The 17240-nt window shown below is 42.4% G+C and overlaps 1 protein-coding gene and 1 long non-coding RNA gene across 2 annotated transcripts in view; one reads left to right on the top strand and one right to left on the bottom strand.

Annotated features, from left to right (window-relative positions):
• The window catches only part of LOC115076456, a 317358-nt gene that overhangs the window by 218915 nt on the left and 81203 nt on the right, over positions 1 to 17240 (top strand). Inside the window, exon 2 of the long non-coding RNA XR_003852769.1 lies at positions 14800 to 14942. This is a non-coding gene — a long non-coding RNA (uncharacterized LOC115076456). The remainder of the gene's footprint in view (positions 1 to 14799; positions 14943 to 17240) is intronic.
• Positions 1 to 17240, bottom strand: part of LOC115076454 (alkaline phosphatase-like) — a 105759-nt gene that overhangs the window by 21167 nt on the left and 67352 nt on the right. Inside the window, exons 8-9 of the mRNA XM_029577945.1 lie at positions 5651 to 5720; positions 3445 to 3579 (exon numbers count right to left, since the gene is read on the bottom strand). Coding sequence (XP_029433805.1) covers positions 3445 to 3579; positions 5651 to 5720 — 205 coding nt within the window. The remainder of the gene's footprint in view (positions 1 to 3444; positions 3580 to 5650; positions 5721 to 17240) is intronic.

Below are 17240 nucleotides of genomic sequence, written 5' to 3'. Positions count from 1 at the left end.
AACGAATGCGGGATTAAATATGTGTGAATGGTGTTTTTGGAGCCAGCTCCATGACACAAACAAACTAGTCCGACATTTAGTCTTGGAATAGTGAACAGAACAGGCAGAAAAGCCAGATGAAGTAAGCCAGAACTGACTGTTAGTCTAACTCAATTTGAAGGAGAAGGATTTGTGTGTAAAAACAGCAACAAGTGACTATGCTTCCCGTCCCTGAAAGAAAAATGAACCAGCTAGTGCTCTGCCTTCAGTCCAAGAGCATAAATCTGGGTGGCTTTTTGTGGCAGATGTAATATGCTCTCTTAGCCATAAGAAATACATCACTTGGCAAAACAGAAACATTCAAATATCTGTCAAGTTTCATAAGGTACAAGAAGGTAGCAGTTTTTCTTAGAAGAAGCTCAAGAAGAAGAAAGCTCAAGAAGAAGAAAGCTCAGAGGAAATATGAGAAAATGCATCTTTGCTAAGAGTTGTGGACACCAACACAGGTGATAGTAATCAGAAAACAAATCTATGACAAAATTCAAGTATGCTTGGGAAAGATACCAGGAAGGCATGGCAAGTGCAAGGGAGGAAGATGATGAGTATTGAGTAGGGTCAACAGTGGGTAGAGACAACTGAGCAAATCTCGAGATAGGCACAGGGAATTGCAGGGAAAACATTGCATATCATGCATAATAGTTTCACAAACAATCCATATGGCTAATCTTATCAGATTGCCGCCCTAAGGAGTTTGACCACTAACTGAACCACACTGTGGGAGGCAGAAGGGAGTGAGAGGGAGGAGAATAACTGAAAATAATTCTCTACACCAAATCTTACTTAATACCTTCTTATGCTGGTCTTGTTGTGTGTCACCTATACCAAACCTCTGCAGAGTGACCATTACTAATCAAATATGAAATAAGTAAAAAGACAAACCCATACTGGATGGATATTGTCTAGGATAACATCTGCATGAGAGCTGATGCTCGTGGTATCATTCGTGCAGATCCAGGTGAAGATAACATCCCTAGCACAGGTATGGCTCATGGTGAACCTATTCATGGGCTCACTGAGGATGTTGATAAGATCTATAGGACAGCTGAGTTAAACAAAAAAGGTCTGGACAAGTTTCTGGAGGCCAGGTCCATTAACAATTATTAGCAAGGTGGCCTTGGGGGGAACACAACCTCTTAGTGCTAGGAGTGAACAACAGGGAATGAATCTCACTTAAGAACATAAGACTTGCAATACTGGGTCAGACCAAGTCCATCAAGCCCAGCATCCAGTTGCCATTAGTGACCAATCCAGGTCACAAGTACCTGGCAGGATCCCAGAGGGTAGATTCCAAGTCGCTTATGCCAGGAATGGTAAATGGATTTCTGCAACTCCTCTTTGATAATGGACTTTCCCCCCAGGAACGTGTCCAAACTTTTTTTAAACGCAGCTACACTAATAGCTTTCACCACATCCTCTGGCAATGAATTCCAGAGCTTAATTATACATTGAGTAAAAAAATATTTTCTCTTATTAGTTTTAAATGTATCATTTAGTAATGTCATTGTGTGTCCCTTAGTGTTTGTACTTTTTATAAAAGTAAACAACCAATTAACATTCCAATTAGAAACAGTCACCAGAAGCCAATTAGAGTAGCTTAAAATAGATTAAAAGTTTAAAGTGCTCAGGGAGAGGCAGGGATGGGAGAAATAAATTTAAGATATCAGAAAGGACAAGGCCCTGAACAGAGCTAGGAGCCTGAGGGTGAACTGCTTGATAGTTGGGAGTGGAGAAGGGAAGAGGGTCCGTCAGCTGCTGCAAACCAGGAGGAGACAAGTTAAAGTGCAAGAGCTGAGTACTGCAGCATGAAGAGGCAGACTAGCCTAGAACTGAGTCTTTACATGCCCATTTAAATGCCCTGCTATATGTTAATACTCTATATTCAAAAAACTGCTTCACCCTTGTGTAACACCTAATCCAAACCCTCTCATAACACTGGTACTATACTGGAAGGATCCAGCAAATAAAATGAAATGAACCCTTCAACCAGACCTCATACACTTTAAACCGTGCTTAAATGCACCGGATGAATACCACATATTTTGAAAAGCTTATGTGCAGAGTGGTTCTAATCATTGGTCATTGGTTGTTAGGTTCGATAACATTACTTATTTTTCATATTTTTTTTCTTTTTTGTTTTTTATAACATATTTTCTTTATACTGTGGAAAGTACTTATCTTAAAAGATGCTATTTTGCAAGCAGTACTTATCTTAAATGTTTACAGCTGAATGTCTTGAAACTTTAGACCGGAACGCCGGAGTGAAAGAAACAACTACGCCCGACGCGGCTCGCGTTTCTTTTTTTGCTTCTTCAGGGGCTCTTAGTGAGTTGTATCAATTATATAAACTTATATCTCCCGACTTCCACAGTCTGCATCTGCATCTGCAGACTGTGGAAGTCGGGAGATATAAGTTTATATAATTGATACAACTCACTAAGAGCCCCTGAAGAAGCAAAAAAAGAAACGCGAGCTGCGTCGGGCGTAGTTGTTTCTTTCACTCCGGCGTTCCGGTCTAAAGTTTCAAGACATTCAGCTGTAAACATTTAAGATAAGTACTGCTTGCAAAATAGCATCTTTTAAGATAAGTACTTTCCACAGTATAAAGAAAATATGTTATAAAAAACAAAAAGAAAAAAAATATGAAAAATAAGTAATGTTATCGAACCTAACAACCAATGACCAATGATTAGAACCACTCTGCACATAAGCTTTTCAAAATATGTGGTATTCATCCGGTGCATTTAAGCACGGTTTAAAGTGTATGAGGTCTGGTTGAAGGGTTCATTTCATTTTATTTGCTGGATCCTTCCAGTATAGTACCAGTGTTATGAGGAGGTTCTGCTATATGTTAAGCCATGAACAGAGTCTGTAGCTGAAAGTAAACATCTCTGGGAAGGGGAGAAGACCCCAAGTTCCTTCCCCAAAGAGCAGACTCAAGGAGACCATCCAGTAACATTTTGTATGTTGTTATATCAACAAGGATTCCTAATAAATACATATAAATATGTCACACCCTACCAGTTCCAGAAGGAAGCTGTCTTTGGCTCAGTACAAGAAGAGCACTGGTCATTAATCTGAGAGACTGAAATCTTGCCCAGCGTAACCTGGTTTAAGAATGAGGTTGATTCCTATCACAATACGTATACAACAAACCCATCTGGTGACAATCAACTATGAGTCATCAGTCGCCAGCAAGACGTGAGGGTGGATTCAGAGTGAGCTGGATGGGAAGGAACCACACAGACCAGCCTTGAAAGGGGCAATGGGTGAGCATGTTCCTCTGATACAAACAGGAAGCCCCTTTATTATGATCCTGGAGTTAAAGCTTTCCCTTTAACCATTAGGGCTTAATTTGTGAGAGCTTGAGAGATGCTGCTTTGTACATGTCTCCAGGCCCTAACTTACCTTCCACGAGCAGAAAGAATCCATTGGGATTTTTCTGCAGGATTCTCATCGCCACCATCACCATTTCTGACAGGGAAGGTTCAGTAACATTATTTCTGTCCAGTTCATACACCATGTCCATCGGCTCAAATAAACCTGAGAAAGAAAGAGCTTGAGAGGTAAATAATCCATTATCTACAGCACCCTATCGGGTTCTATTCCTTCTCGCAGAACTATTTCCCCTAGTGTCTGACTGACATACAGATTATGACCCATTAATCTAAGGCAGTAGTTCTCAACCCAGTCCTGGGGACATACCTAGTCAGTCTGGTTTTTAAGGTTGCCACAAGGAATATGCATGCATTCCTTGTAGCTCTCATGAAAACTTGTCTGGTTAGATGTGCCCTGAGGATTGGGTTGAGAACCACTGACTTAATGAACAGGGGTAGAAAAGGACTTCTCTAAAATCACTCAAATTCAGCAGCAGAGCCAGGTCAAGCCATGGTGTTCTGACTGAAGTCAAGAATTAGGCCATAAATCCTTCCCTTTAGCCTTTAATTTCTATTAAAAAGAGAACATGGGATCTTCGAGTGACATTATGGAAAGAGATGGTTCTGAAGAATAGAAATCAAGGATCGCAATCCTAATCTCTGTCCTTAAACCCAGGTGGTGCTGGTCAGACTGCAATGTTACCATCAGTCCAAACTGAAGGAAAATGGCAAAATTCTCAACCTGGAATTGGAATCCAAAAAACCCCACCCATATGTAAATCCAAAGATCAAGGATAGGACTTTGAATTTGAATGCTAAATCCTGCTTTTTTTTTTTTTGGTTTGGCTACAGGTCACTTCCCATTAAGAGCTTCAAGAGTTGATGGTTGTACCTCTTAATATACACCTGTTATTTGCCTGCATGTGTATCTGTCACACATATCTTGTGTTAAATCAGACTCTTTTTACTCCATAAGATCTAATGCGCAGATGAAAAGAATAAAGGCTGAACTGAGGCCCTGTCTGAGTCCAACAGAAGAGCACAGCCAGCCCTTTATGGCCCCTGCTTCATCCCTCCTGCTTGAGTCCTGGGAAAGTTAAACTCAAGAAACCTGTCTTCCATTTACCAAGTTGTATCCTTGCAAAATAATACTACTAATGTATGATTATGTACTGTAGATAAAACTCATAGGATTTATGTCTGGAACGAGACATGCTATTTGGTGAAAGTCTGTTCAAGCGATCCAAGAAAGGATGAAGGTATTGCAAGTTTATCATGAAAGACAACCTGCTTGAGAGCAGCTGCTGACGGAGTCTGGTGGCTCGCGAGACAGCAGAAGACCAAGACGTCACTGGAGGATGCAGCCCTTTGGCTGGTGTAGATTATACTAACCAGGCAAAATAATGTAGCCAAGACTGTACACCAGTAATTGGCCTTGAATGGTGAACTCCAGAGCTGCTGAATGTCTTGGAAAATAACCGCTATAATGTACTTAAGTTATGCCCTCATGTTTTTAATTTGCTCAAACCTGATCTGATCCGAGAATTTAAAAACTAGGATAATGGAATGTTGTCCTAGAATCCCGGTATCCTACTCATGACTGAACTCCATAAAAAAAACAGCGGAGAGAAACCGGAGTCCTCCAGCCCCCCCCTCTTCAAGGAGAGCTTGCGCCTTCAGTAACAAGGACGACCTCACATGGGGCAGTTTTCCTCCCCCTTTCCAGCTTTCTTTCAGACTCCATCCTGCTGTGCCGCTTAAATTACCCACTTAAACAATTTCAGCCACCTCAGTGAGCATTTTAAACTGAGGATGAATCGGTTCCTACTGTAGTGTTACTGCTATAAGTGCGCATTCAGACTCTGAGTGCCCCGAATTAATAAGCATAGACTCTGAATGTAGGAACAGGATAACTTCATTCACTTTATGGAACATAACTGGCCAAAGTTCCCCAGGGATATCTGCCTTCCCCTGGATCAATAATTGCCGTGGCCAGCCTTGATCAATTAATAGTGTCTACTGCAATTCTCTAAGGATCATATTAAGAACTTTAAGTATATGCAGTTTTTATTTAAACCTGGTAACAAATCATTTATTAACAGTAAGTCGGTTTTAATAGCCGTCAGATGTGCCCAAGCTGCGACAGAATCTATCGATCCTGAATCAGCCTCACGAATAGGACAACCATGGAAGATGATTATCCTCGACGGTGAGAGACTGACGGCCTCTGAACTTACCCAGGACGTAGTCCACCTCTTCAGGTTTGAGACCCAGGAGCTGGCTGCGGTTCCAGATGTAGCGAGCGAGCTAAGAGTGCAAAAAAAAAAAAAAGAAGCACACACAGAGGAAGGATTAAACAATGAATGATAGCCGACGCAGTCAAGAGGAATTAGTTTCCACCAAACCAAATGCCAAAACACAAAGACACATGAAAGTAATCAGGCGGATGAACAAAAAAAACCAAAAAGGGAATTTTCAGAGCAGACGTGTCCACCATCTCTCATAATCTGGATTCTTAGTAGATCTCCGTAGCAAGACTGTCCGGCTTTTTTCTTTGGTGTCTTGACTAGGTCTGTCACCTGGTTCCATGTCATGAGGAGCAAACTAATTCAGTCCTGGCTTTATCCCTATGCAGGCATGCATGGATTTGTAATTCTGATGTTCCTAGGGAAGTCAATGGGAGAATCGGATCATGTATGCTATAGCCTGAAACCAGGATTGGCTTAGTCTGCACATCAGTACATGGAAAATACATTGAAGAGTTCCTATTTCCTGTCTTTCTTTACCAACACATGTTTCCATTTCTCCTTTCAACAAATGGAAATGTTATGTCTTTAACAAACATAGGGCCTGATTTACTAAGACTTTTCTCCCATTCTGTGTCTATGGGGAAAATGTTTAGTAAATGAATCCCATGGTTTTTACCTTCCCCTGTGGCTCTCTTCTGTTTTCTCTGTGGCCATTTTTTTTTTTTTTTTTTGGAAAAGGAGGTCTGAATGTTATTGTGTTATATTGTATTATCCACTATTTCAGGGGTGGCCAGATCCAATCCTCAAGAGCCACAAACAAGTCTGGTTTTAAAGATATCCAAAATGTTTGATATATATTGGCATACAATCAGGGGCATTGTTAGCTCGGAGCACCCAGGTCCGACGCCCTGAGTCCCAACCTCAGTGCCCTGAGTTTCAGCCTTAGGACCCGCTAAGAAGGAGGCTGCAGCACTGCTGTGTTGGCCGTGCTCGTACAGCTGCGAAGAAGAAGAGGCAACTGCTGGCCCGAGGAGGAAGAGGTGGCCGTTGCATTCTCTAGGCCCGCACGGCTTGAGGACGCAGACGTGGCAGCTGCATCGTCTGGGCCCGAGGGACTCGAAGAGGGGGAGACAGTGGCTGCTGCACGGGCTGGACCTGCGTGGCCTGAAGAGGAGGAGATAGTGGCCGCTCCATCAGCCAGGCCTGCGTGGCCCGAGAGAGAAGAGAAGGTTTGTGAGCAACGATCCCTCTCTTCTCCCCCTGCTAATCCACAATAACTCAGACATGCAGTCAGTGTAGCATTTTCTACTGATGACAAAACCCGAACATGGATGTTCTCCACTGGTGACCTTCAATTGTGATACTACAAAAAACAAACAATCGCATGTGCCACATGAAACAAGTCCCAAAGCAGATTGTTCTACTTGTGAAGGTGACAAGGCTGCATGCGCAATACTTTCCTTATGTTTCTACCTCTTCTGTAAGAAATGTGTGTGAGCGATGTGAAAACTGAATGCATAGGTAAAATACGCCAGTACGTTTTTGATTACCACTGCCACCTTTTGAGCCAAAATGGTAAACTTTAATGCACAGGTAAGATCAGTAGAATGTTGCTCCAATCTGTTTTGTAGCAAACTGATTTCTATCTGAAAATCTGGCTCTTATATGCCTGCTTAATAAGTTCACATGGGATAATCAAGAGATAGAAATCTACGGGCTAAATCTTGACTGATGTTTAAATTCTTTCATAGTCAGACGCCTTGCATATGACACCTTTGGACAGCGCAAAATGGTTTCTTTTTCAAATTAACAACCTTCCAATTATTTTTCAAATAATTTTTCAAATTAATTTTTCAAATAATTTTTCAAATTAACAACCTTCCAATTATTCATAACTTTGTTAACACCATTAATTTGGCAAATTTGTTCTCTATGTTAAATTCCTTTTGCCTCTTCACTGCTCCAAGTTGTATATTTCCCTGTTTTATTGTAACTGCAACCTTTCTTTCAGCACCTGTTAATGTTCTTATTATATCTTCTTTTCACCCCTGTTAATTGTAAACCGGCATGATGCGATTCCCATCGTGAATGCCGGTATAGAAAAACTCAAAATAAATAAAAATAAAATAAATAAATAAATTCTTTTCGTCGTACACAAAGATGTCATGCATGAGCTATTTGCTCTTCAGTATTTCTGTATTTATAAGAAGAAAAAAAGGGGGTTTTTTTTAATGGACTTTATTGTAAGTATAAGCATTTCTCTCTTGAACTGTTTGGCTGAAAATTTATAACAACTTTTCCTGTTATTGTTCTGTGCAGATATGCTGAGCTGGCATTCATTTATGTCCTGTTACCCATGATGCAGATTTTTTGAAGATTTTGAAACACTGCCAGTGTCGGGTGCCATTTGCAACTGAGGGACACTGCTTAGAAAAGCAACCTTGCAGCTTTTCATCAGCAATTTTTTTCAGACATATGCTTAAAAAAATAAGGCAGTGGCAGGGGCAGGCGGTGGGGAGGGCGGGAGGCTCTCGTAGCAGTCTCAATCTCACGGAGTCAATGAAGCAGCCGGTGGGGAACAGGGACCCTGGCAACGGCTCCCAACATGGCGGGCCTCATCAAGAAACAGATCCTCAAGCACCTGTCTAGGTTTACCAAGAACCTTTCACCAGACAAGATCAACCTGAGCACTCTGAAAGGCGAGGGCCAGTTAACCAACCTAGAGCTGGATGAAGAGGTGCTTCAGAATGTGCTGGACCTGCCCACCTGGTTGGCCATCACTCGAGTCTACTGCAACAAGGCTGCCATCCGAGTGAGTGCGGAGGGGGAGGGGAGGTGGTGGTGGGATCTGCGGCCAGTCACAGAATGAATGGGAGGGGTGCCATTTGAACCCTGCTCCGGAAGTTGATTGCAGTCTTCCAGCTTGGCTGGTACTCTGGTGTCCTGCAGCTGCTTGGATTTATCTGTAAATCCTCTTTGAGGATCCACTCCAGACTATACTGCAAAGGTTTGAAGGAAAAATTAAATAAGAACAGTAAACCTCAGCAGCGTGAGGCACCAGGACTAAGAGCTACTTGAGAAGTGATTCAATTCATCAGATTGATACCCAGTGCCAAGGATTTAGGAAAGCATTGAAAACCTACCAGGACACCAACAGCCCTGCCTCAGTCCCCTTTGTCCAGTATTGCTTTTTAATTGCTTTTGTCTTCTGACTTAAAAAAAAACAACTCAAGACATGGTTGTTCGGTCAAGCCTTCTCCTGTTCCTAGACCAGCATTGCTATAGCATAGCCATGACATAGATCAGACGAAGGCCTCCCAAGCTCCCCCCTCATACATAACTGTAATTAGTTCAGCCAAGAAGACTGAAGGGAAAACAAAGTCAGAAAAAGAAGCCCTAACTTAAACAAAATACCTGATTTAAGATTGAACAATCACTATACACTGTACACTATCGAATACTGCCCCCTCTACATTTCCACCTCCCAGTTGCATTCCCTTGTTTTATTGTAACTTTTTACCTTTTCTAGTTATGGTTTAATGTTTATTGTTATTGTTAAGGTCTTTGTTCCCTGTAAACCGATCTGATTTGATTTGTATCAAGAAAGTCGGTCTAAAAAAGCTTTAAATAAATAAATAAATAAATAAGATTGTGCATTGACCAGTGATTAAAATGACTCATGCCATATGCAGCTATATTTTGCAGAGTCAGGCATTATATGATAGTCATTCTTTGAACAATCAATCGTCTTAGCGTTCTATTGAGTGGGATCTTTTGGACATTTGATATCTTGTTTTCAACTCTACAAGTTGTTTTGACATTATAAAATATATCAGGACAAAAAAAAAAGAGATGATACCTAGGAATGTGACCAGGCAGGGAAACGACACACAGCCTAGAACCAGGTACGTTGGATTTCCAAAGAAGCCAACGCTGCTGCTTTAGAGCTCTCTGGGAGACCCCCCAATCCCTCCTCCTCTCTCCCACAGTCAGAACCAGATGAATTATTCACACTGCTATCATGGACCAGACGAAAGGATGTGCTTGGTTAACCATAGCATGTGTTTTTGTTTTCTCCTTCTAATGTGGTTCTGATTTCCCCAGTCGGCTTGCGCGAAAATCCATATTGCTATTGGAGTAATCCAGATGTTTCTTGTAAGCCTTAAAGCAGCAGTGCAGTTAGTGCTACATTTCTGTCACGTGCCCAGCGGGGCATCGGGTGAAACAGTAGTTGAGCTAAGGGAGACAGACAAAAGGTATCACGTGCAAGGTGAGCTGGAGACTTTCAAATATGCAAGGGTCATTACAAAACATGGTTCTCAGTCTATCAGTTTTGATGGATAGGGTGACCATGTCCATACCTGGGAAAGTTTGACTTGTGTGGTCAACCCTGAGGTTGCTGTTAATCAGCATTGGAGGGGAGGAGGAATAATGCGTATCAGTTTTCTCTCTTCCACCACCAGCATTCCCTGCTAATCCATACTCTCTTCTCCACTACTACCACTCCCCCGTCCCCATCTTTGTCCCCAGAACTCTCTTTGATCCAACTCCCTGTATAAGTCACAGCCCCCTGACTTATGCACCCTCACCTAAGTTTGGCTGAGCCCTAAATTCTGGAATCACAGCTGCTGTGTCTGTCGCAGCCCCTCTCCACTTTCTCACCAAATGCTCTCTGCAGTGTGTACGCCAGGCTCACCCCTCTGCTCCTGTTCCCTGTAGGCTTCCCAAGGAAGAGGACGGGTGATGACCTTGGAGCATCGGCAGCAGAACGCTTTTTTGATTGGGGTGGTGGCCAAACGAGCCCCACCCTGCCCCAAAATCATATTAATAAAAGGAACAAATATTTCAGGACAGCCAATGAATAGAACATCCAATAATTAAAAACTCACATAAATGTTTTATTATTTATTTCTCTAAAACCCAATAAAATATTTCAAAACAGCCGACATCAAATAACACCCACAAATTTTAACTAGTAAAGAATAAAAAATCTCCTGCTCTCCATACCTAGGATCTTTTAATGACCAATCACCCTGAGATTGTTGTGGAATAGGGGGAGGGTGACCACACAAACTTTATCCTCTCTCACGCATGTTCATTCTCTCAAATGTTCCCCACCTGCTCTTGCACAACACACAGGCAGGCAAGAAGACACTCTCTCCCACATACAAAGCAGGCACTGTCTCACACACACAGGCAGGCAAGAAGACACTCTCTCCCACACACAAAGCAGGCACTGTCTCACACACACACACAGGCAGGCAAGAAGACACTCTCTCCCACATACAAAGCAGGCACTGTCTCACACACACACACACAGGCAGGCAAGAAGACACGCTCTCCTACATACAAAGCAGGCACTGTCTCACACACACACACAGGCAGGCAAGAAGACACTCTCTCCCACATACAAAGCAGGCACTGTCTCACACACACAGGCAGGCAAGAAGACACTCTCTCCCACACACAAAGCAGGCACTGTCTCACACACACACACAGGCAGGCAAGAAGACACTCCCACACACAAAGCAGGCACTGTCTCACACACACAGGCAGGCAAGAAGACACTCTCTCCTACATACAAAGCAGGCACTGTCTCACACACACACACAGGCAGGCAAGAAGACACTCTCTCCCACATACAAAGCAGGCACTGTCTCACACACACACAGGCAGGCAAGAAGACACTCTCTCCCACATACAAAGCAGGCACTGTCTCACACACACACAGGCAGGCAAGAAGACACTCTCTCCCACATACAAAGCAGGCACTGTCTCACACACAGGCAGGCAAGAAGACACTCTCTCCTACATACAAAGCAGGCACTGTCTCACACACACAGGCAGGCAAGAAGACACTCTCTCCTACATACAAAGCAGGCACTGTCTCACACACACAGGCAGGCAAGAAGACACTCTCTCCTACATACAAAGCAGGCACTGTCTCACACACACACAGGCAGGCAAGAAGACACTCTCTCCCACATCCAAAGCAGGCACTGTCTCACACACACAGGCAGGCAAGAAGACACTCTCTCCTACATACAAAGCAGGCACTGTCTCACACACACACACACACAGGCAGGCAAGAAGACACTCTCTCCCACATACAAAGCAGGCACTGTCTCACACACACACAGGCAGGCAAGAAGACACTCTCTCCCACATACAAAGCAGGCACTGTCTCACACACACAGGCAGGCAAGAAGACACTCTCTCCTACATACAAAGCAGGCACTGTCTCACACACACAGGCAGGCAAGAAGACACTCTCTCCCACATACAAAGCAGGCACTGTCTCACACACAGGCAGGCAGGCAGGAATTCATTTTCAGCTACGGCAGCCTGAGCTGCTTCTTTTGCTGCTGCGGGACGGGCTCTTCAGGGACCCAGCCAGACCTGAGTTTGGAGGTTTGTGGCCTTGGCACATGGGCTGCTGCCTCCTCTTCTGTCAGCGCCTGCTGACGTTATTCAGGCGCCGGCAGCTGAGAAGAAGGAAGAGGCCCGAGGCACTGCAAAGTCACAATCCTCCAGGAGCAGGGAGGGTATAAGTGAGGGGATCGCATCTGCACCAAGGGGGCGGTCGGCTGTGGTAGAAGGAACATAATGTGCCGCCCCCCCCTGCCACCAATAAGGATTCTGGCAGAAATGGTGGAAGGGCCATAGCCCCTGCGCTCCCCCCCCCCTCCCTCCCCATTCTGAACCCTACACCTTGGAGTAGACACTGCAGAGCAGAAAATAACTGCTCTGCATTCCAATCCGTCCCCTGCTGCTCTCTGCAGGAGGAGGAAGTGGAGCCGTAAACAGAGAAAAATCAGAGCTTTCCTATTGTTTCCAGTACTTGATAGAAATTCCCAGAATCTAGGGGGTGAAACCTGGAGCGTTCCCAGGACTGGCTCAGCTTATCCCCATTACATGCATGGAAACGGGGCTCTGATTTCCTTAACAAAAAAAAAAAAAAAAGGATGGCCTCAGTTTGTCCCCCTTGACCTAGAGCTAAGTTGGAGCCTCCTTTGCTGAGCAGAGACACAGAATGGGAGAAAAGCCCTAGTAAATCAGGTCCTTGGTCACAGAAGGCTCACGCTGGGTCTGAATTTGAATCTCTCTCCTCCATCCCTATCTAATGTGAGAGACAAGCCAGGCAAGCAGGTTTCCATATATTAAACATCTCTTCTGACGAAGGAGCCCACTCCTGAAGAGAAAAGAAACTTCAAGCACTACCTGCAAACACAGATTTGGAAGGTCAAAGGCCACATCCCCTCTGCAGTTTGCTCAAGCACAAACTGCTTTTAATCAAAATCTCCTCACTTTGATGGCCCCCTCCCCTCACCCCAGAAGAAGCTTTCGTAAAACACACATTGCAGCTTTCTCGCTGTTTATTGTTTGAAGCCATCTGTTTTGTTAGCGTAAAGTGACCAAGTAAGATTTGAAGCGGCTAGGCCAGTTTGCACCCGAAGGCCCTGCAGAACCAATCTGGATTTGAAATAATTGGTTTTGCCCCTGGCTTGCCAGTGGAAACCGGACTCTTTGGAGGCTGCGTTTCCCCGACTGGTCCTGCGGCTTGTCCTCTCAGCTCTGCTTTCCAGGACATTCGCAGTCGATGCGCATGTGACAGGGACCTGAACCGGTGTTACGTAAACAGATCTCGTGCACATTTAAAGGTGAATTTTAAAAGCCCGACGCGCGCATGAATCAGGATTTTAAAAAGCCGGCTGGGGGTGCCCTCCAGCCGTGCCGGAAGGCTGAGAGATCATAAGAGGAGGGCGCGCCGCAAGGGCCAATAAAGTTTACTTTATTTAAGCATCATTTGGGCTCCTAGTAATATTTTTGAGTCGCATGGGAGCTTTCTCAAATATGGCGCAGACTGCCTATAATGGGCTTCTGTCAAGACGGCGTGATTTCTCAGATTTTGTACTCCTTCAATGTTCCTGAACTGCGATGCGCTGTAAGATTTTTGGCTATGTCAGTATGACACCAACTGTTTAGCTTTCTCGTGAACTTTGAGTTTGGATATTTTGCTTTTTATGTATAGATGATGTCTCTATAAACATGTTTGTTTGTTTTTTTCAACTCTGTCTTATTGAGGGATCCTACTTTTTTCACTCTCATGGGCAGGACAGATGAGACCTGACATTTGCAGATGGGCTAATGATGACCGATTTTGGAAGTTTGGATTTAGGACCTCCAGGACACATTTCCCTTAGCAGGAGGCTGTGGTTCCTTGGAGCACAAGACCAGTTTCATATTTCTTGTTTGTTTTTGTGACTCTGTTTGTGGTATGAATGTGGTATATAGGAGATGAGTATAATATATTTGTTGTTGGGGGTGGCATGTTTGCTATTTCGAATACTGCAATGTCGATATGTTGGCCTCCAGGCGAGATTAATTATTACATGGGGGCAGCTATGCTGGGGATGCCTTGCTGTGCTTATAAGGTTTCTTTTGGGACTTTTTAAAAATCTTTTTTTCAAATGGCTGATATAGCTGTCTTTTTTTTGAATGTTCATGGTATACAGTTGCTGATTAAGAGGAAAGAATCATTGAATTATTTCTCTAAATGCAAGGTTAATATTGGGGTTTTTCCCCCCAAGAAACCTATTTAAATGTCATAGAACATAAAAAGTTAAGAACAAATTGGGATTGGGCAAGTTTATTTTTCCTCTTGTTCTAGTAGGAGAGTAGCTCTTCATTTTCATAAAAGATCTCCCTTTTCATATGGAACGCTAGAATTCAGATTCTGAGGGGCGTTATATTTTTGTTAGTGGGGAATTGTTTCAGTGGAATTTTGGTTTTCTGTAATATATATGCCCCCAATGTGTATTCACATCCTTTTTTTGCTAATTTAGTTGCCATGCTAAGCCAGTTTCCAGATCATTTGGTAGTCCAAGGTGGTGATTTTAATTGTTGCAGATCCTAGTATGGATGCAAAACCACCCAGACCACTCAAAGAAAGTTTGTGTACAAAAGGAAGGAACTTCAACTATCTGAGATTTGGAGGGTGTTGCATCCTGGGGACTAAGATTTATCTTTTTATTTAGGCCCCTATAATTGTTATTCCCATCTCGATTACTTTTTGATTTCGGATTGTTTATTCCCTTTGGTACGATCTGCTAATATTGGAATTTCCACTATTTCAGACCATGCTCCTGTTTCTTTTCAATTACAACTTGGACTTCCTGTATCTCAAGACTTCAAATGGCAACCTGAATTGAGAAATGGAAAAAATATTTGGATTTTAATTCTACTGAGTCACTTTCCTGTGCTGTGGTGTGGAAAGCAGGTGAGGCCATGCTATATCTTATGTAGGTAGAGCTAATAGGGCTAAAGACGCAGAGGTCATGCATTTTACCACACAATTGACTTCCCTTAAATCTCTTCATGTAGAGCGTTTGAATTCTGACTCTAAATCACAATTGTTGGATGTCAGGAGCACTTTATATCCGCTATTATATCAACAGCGCTTAGAGCACAATATAGATTTCATAGTAAACTGTTTTGGTTTGGTAATAAACCCGGTAAATTGTTAGCTAGACTGATTCATGGTACAAAACCACGACAATATATTTGTACATTGAAGAACAACAAGGGACAAGTAGTGTCTGACGGACACTAATTAACAGAAGTATTACTTGATTATTATTCTAAACTTTATTCAGCTCAGCCTACAGCAATGGAGGACACCTGTTTTTTTCTGGAGGCTTCCTGTTCTACGGATATCTGATTTACAATCTCAATTTTTAAATGCCTCTATTACATGTTTAATGGTGGAGTCTATTATTAAAAGCTTGAAGTTGGCTAAAGCTCTGGATTTAGATGGTTATGGGTCCGAGCTTTATAAGATTCTTTCTTCTCAGTTGACAAAACATTTATTGGATATGTATAATTATAGTCTAACAATGGGTGAGCTGCTTTTGGGAGCTAACCATTCTATGATTACTCTCTTTCTTAAACCTGGGAAAGAGTCTACAGATCCGGGTTCATATAGGCCAATTTCATTAATTAATGTTGATGTTAAAATATTGGCTGCTATTTTAGCAAAAAGATTGGGTGTCTTGCTTCCATATCTAATTTCAGAAGATTAAACGGGCTTTGTAGTGGGGAGACATGGGGTTAAACATCTTAGAAAGCTGATTGATGCTCTGTATACTCTGTATGCGGAAAATAGGGCAGGTATTGTGGTGAAGCCTTGATGCTGAAAAGGCCTTTGATAAAGCACAATGGCCATATTTATTTTGGGTACTAGAGAAATATGGGATTTCTGGTTCTTTTGTATCTTGGCTTAAATTATTGTATAGTTCTCTACAAGCTCACTTGAAAGTGAATGGTTCTGTTTCCTCGTTATTTTCACTCTTTTGTGGTACACAACAGGGATGCTCGTTATCCCCACTTTTATATCTTTTATCTATAGAACCATTAGCACTTAAGATTACATCATCAGCTGATATTCAGGATTTTAAAATGGGGTCCCAGGAATACCGTATTTGCTTATTTGTGGATGATATGTTGTTATATTTGGGTAATCCTACACAGGCGATGCCTTTTATATTAGATATCTTTAGTACATTTGGGAAATTTGTGGACTTAAAATTAAATACTCATAATTCAGAAACATTGGATATTGAGGAAGGGTCAATTTCCTTTTAGCTGGGCACCAGGTAAGTTTAAATATCTAGGGATCTGGATTCCTCAGGATAAATAGTTATTGTATCAGTTGAACATACAAACTTTATTGTTAGAATTTCAAATTCAACTTCAAGCTTGGATGAATTTACCTCTGACATTATTTGGAAGATGTGCTCTCTATAAAATGATTCTTTTTCCCAAATTATTATAGCGTATGCAAATGGTGCCATGCTGGATCCCAAAGGAAGATTTGGCTTATCTGAAGTCACTATTGATTAGTTTTCTATGGTGATACAACCGAGCTCGAGTGGGATATTTAAGACTTAAGGGAGAAAGAATTTGGAGGCCTAAATCTTCCGGATATCAGATTTTATAATATTGCCTGTCAGCTAAGGTTTGTGTAGGAATGGGTCTAATCTTCTTATGCTTTTTGTACTAAATATTTAATAACTGGAAAAGCACCTCTTTTCTTGCCATTAGGTTTGTTTCATATGCCCTAAGGAACAGTACCTGATGATTTGAAAGTTTGCCCTTTATTCAAATCAGCATATATAGCGTGGCAAGCATTATGTAATTGGTGGGGGGACTTCTGAAATTTCAGAATTGCTTCCTTTGCTAGGTAATCCTGGCTTTTCTCCTGATTTACAGAATAAAGTATTTAAGTAGTAGAGGATGAAAGGTATTATCAAGATCTCTTCCATGTACTGTTTTGGCAGGGGTTGTATTTTTTCATCCGATCACTCGTGTGAACAATATAACTTGCCATGGTCTCCTTTCTATGCATATTTACAGACCAGGCATTACATACAATCTTTACAACATAGTTACGAAGGTTTATTTCATGTGGAATCCCTGTCGGAAATTCTTTGTTTTGTGGGGAGGGAAAAAGAATGGGTTAGCCTGCAGGTATATAAACTATGACTGGTTAAGGTTAATCGTGAGGTTCTTCAGGATG

This window comes from Rhinatrema bivittatum, chromosome 15, assembly GCF_901001135.1.
Source record: "Rhinatrema bivittatum chromosome 15, aRhiBiv1.1, whole genome shotgun sequence".
NCBI classification, from domain to species: Eukaryota; Metazoa; Chordata; class Amphibia; order Gymnophiona; family Rhinatrematidae; genus Rhinatrema; species Rhinatrema bivittatum.
The sequence above is the reverse complement of the archived record's forward strand: the minus strand, read 5'-3'. Positions and strand labels throughout refer to the sequence as shown.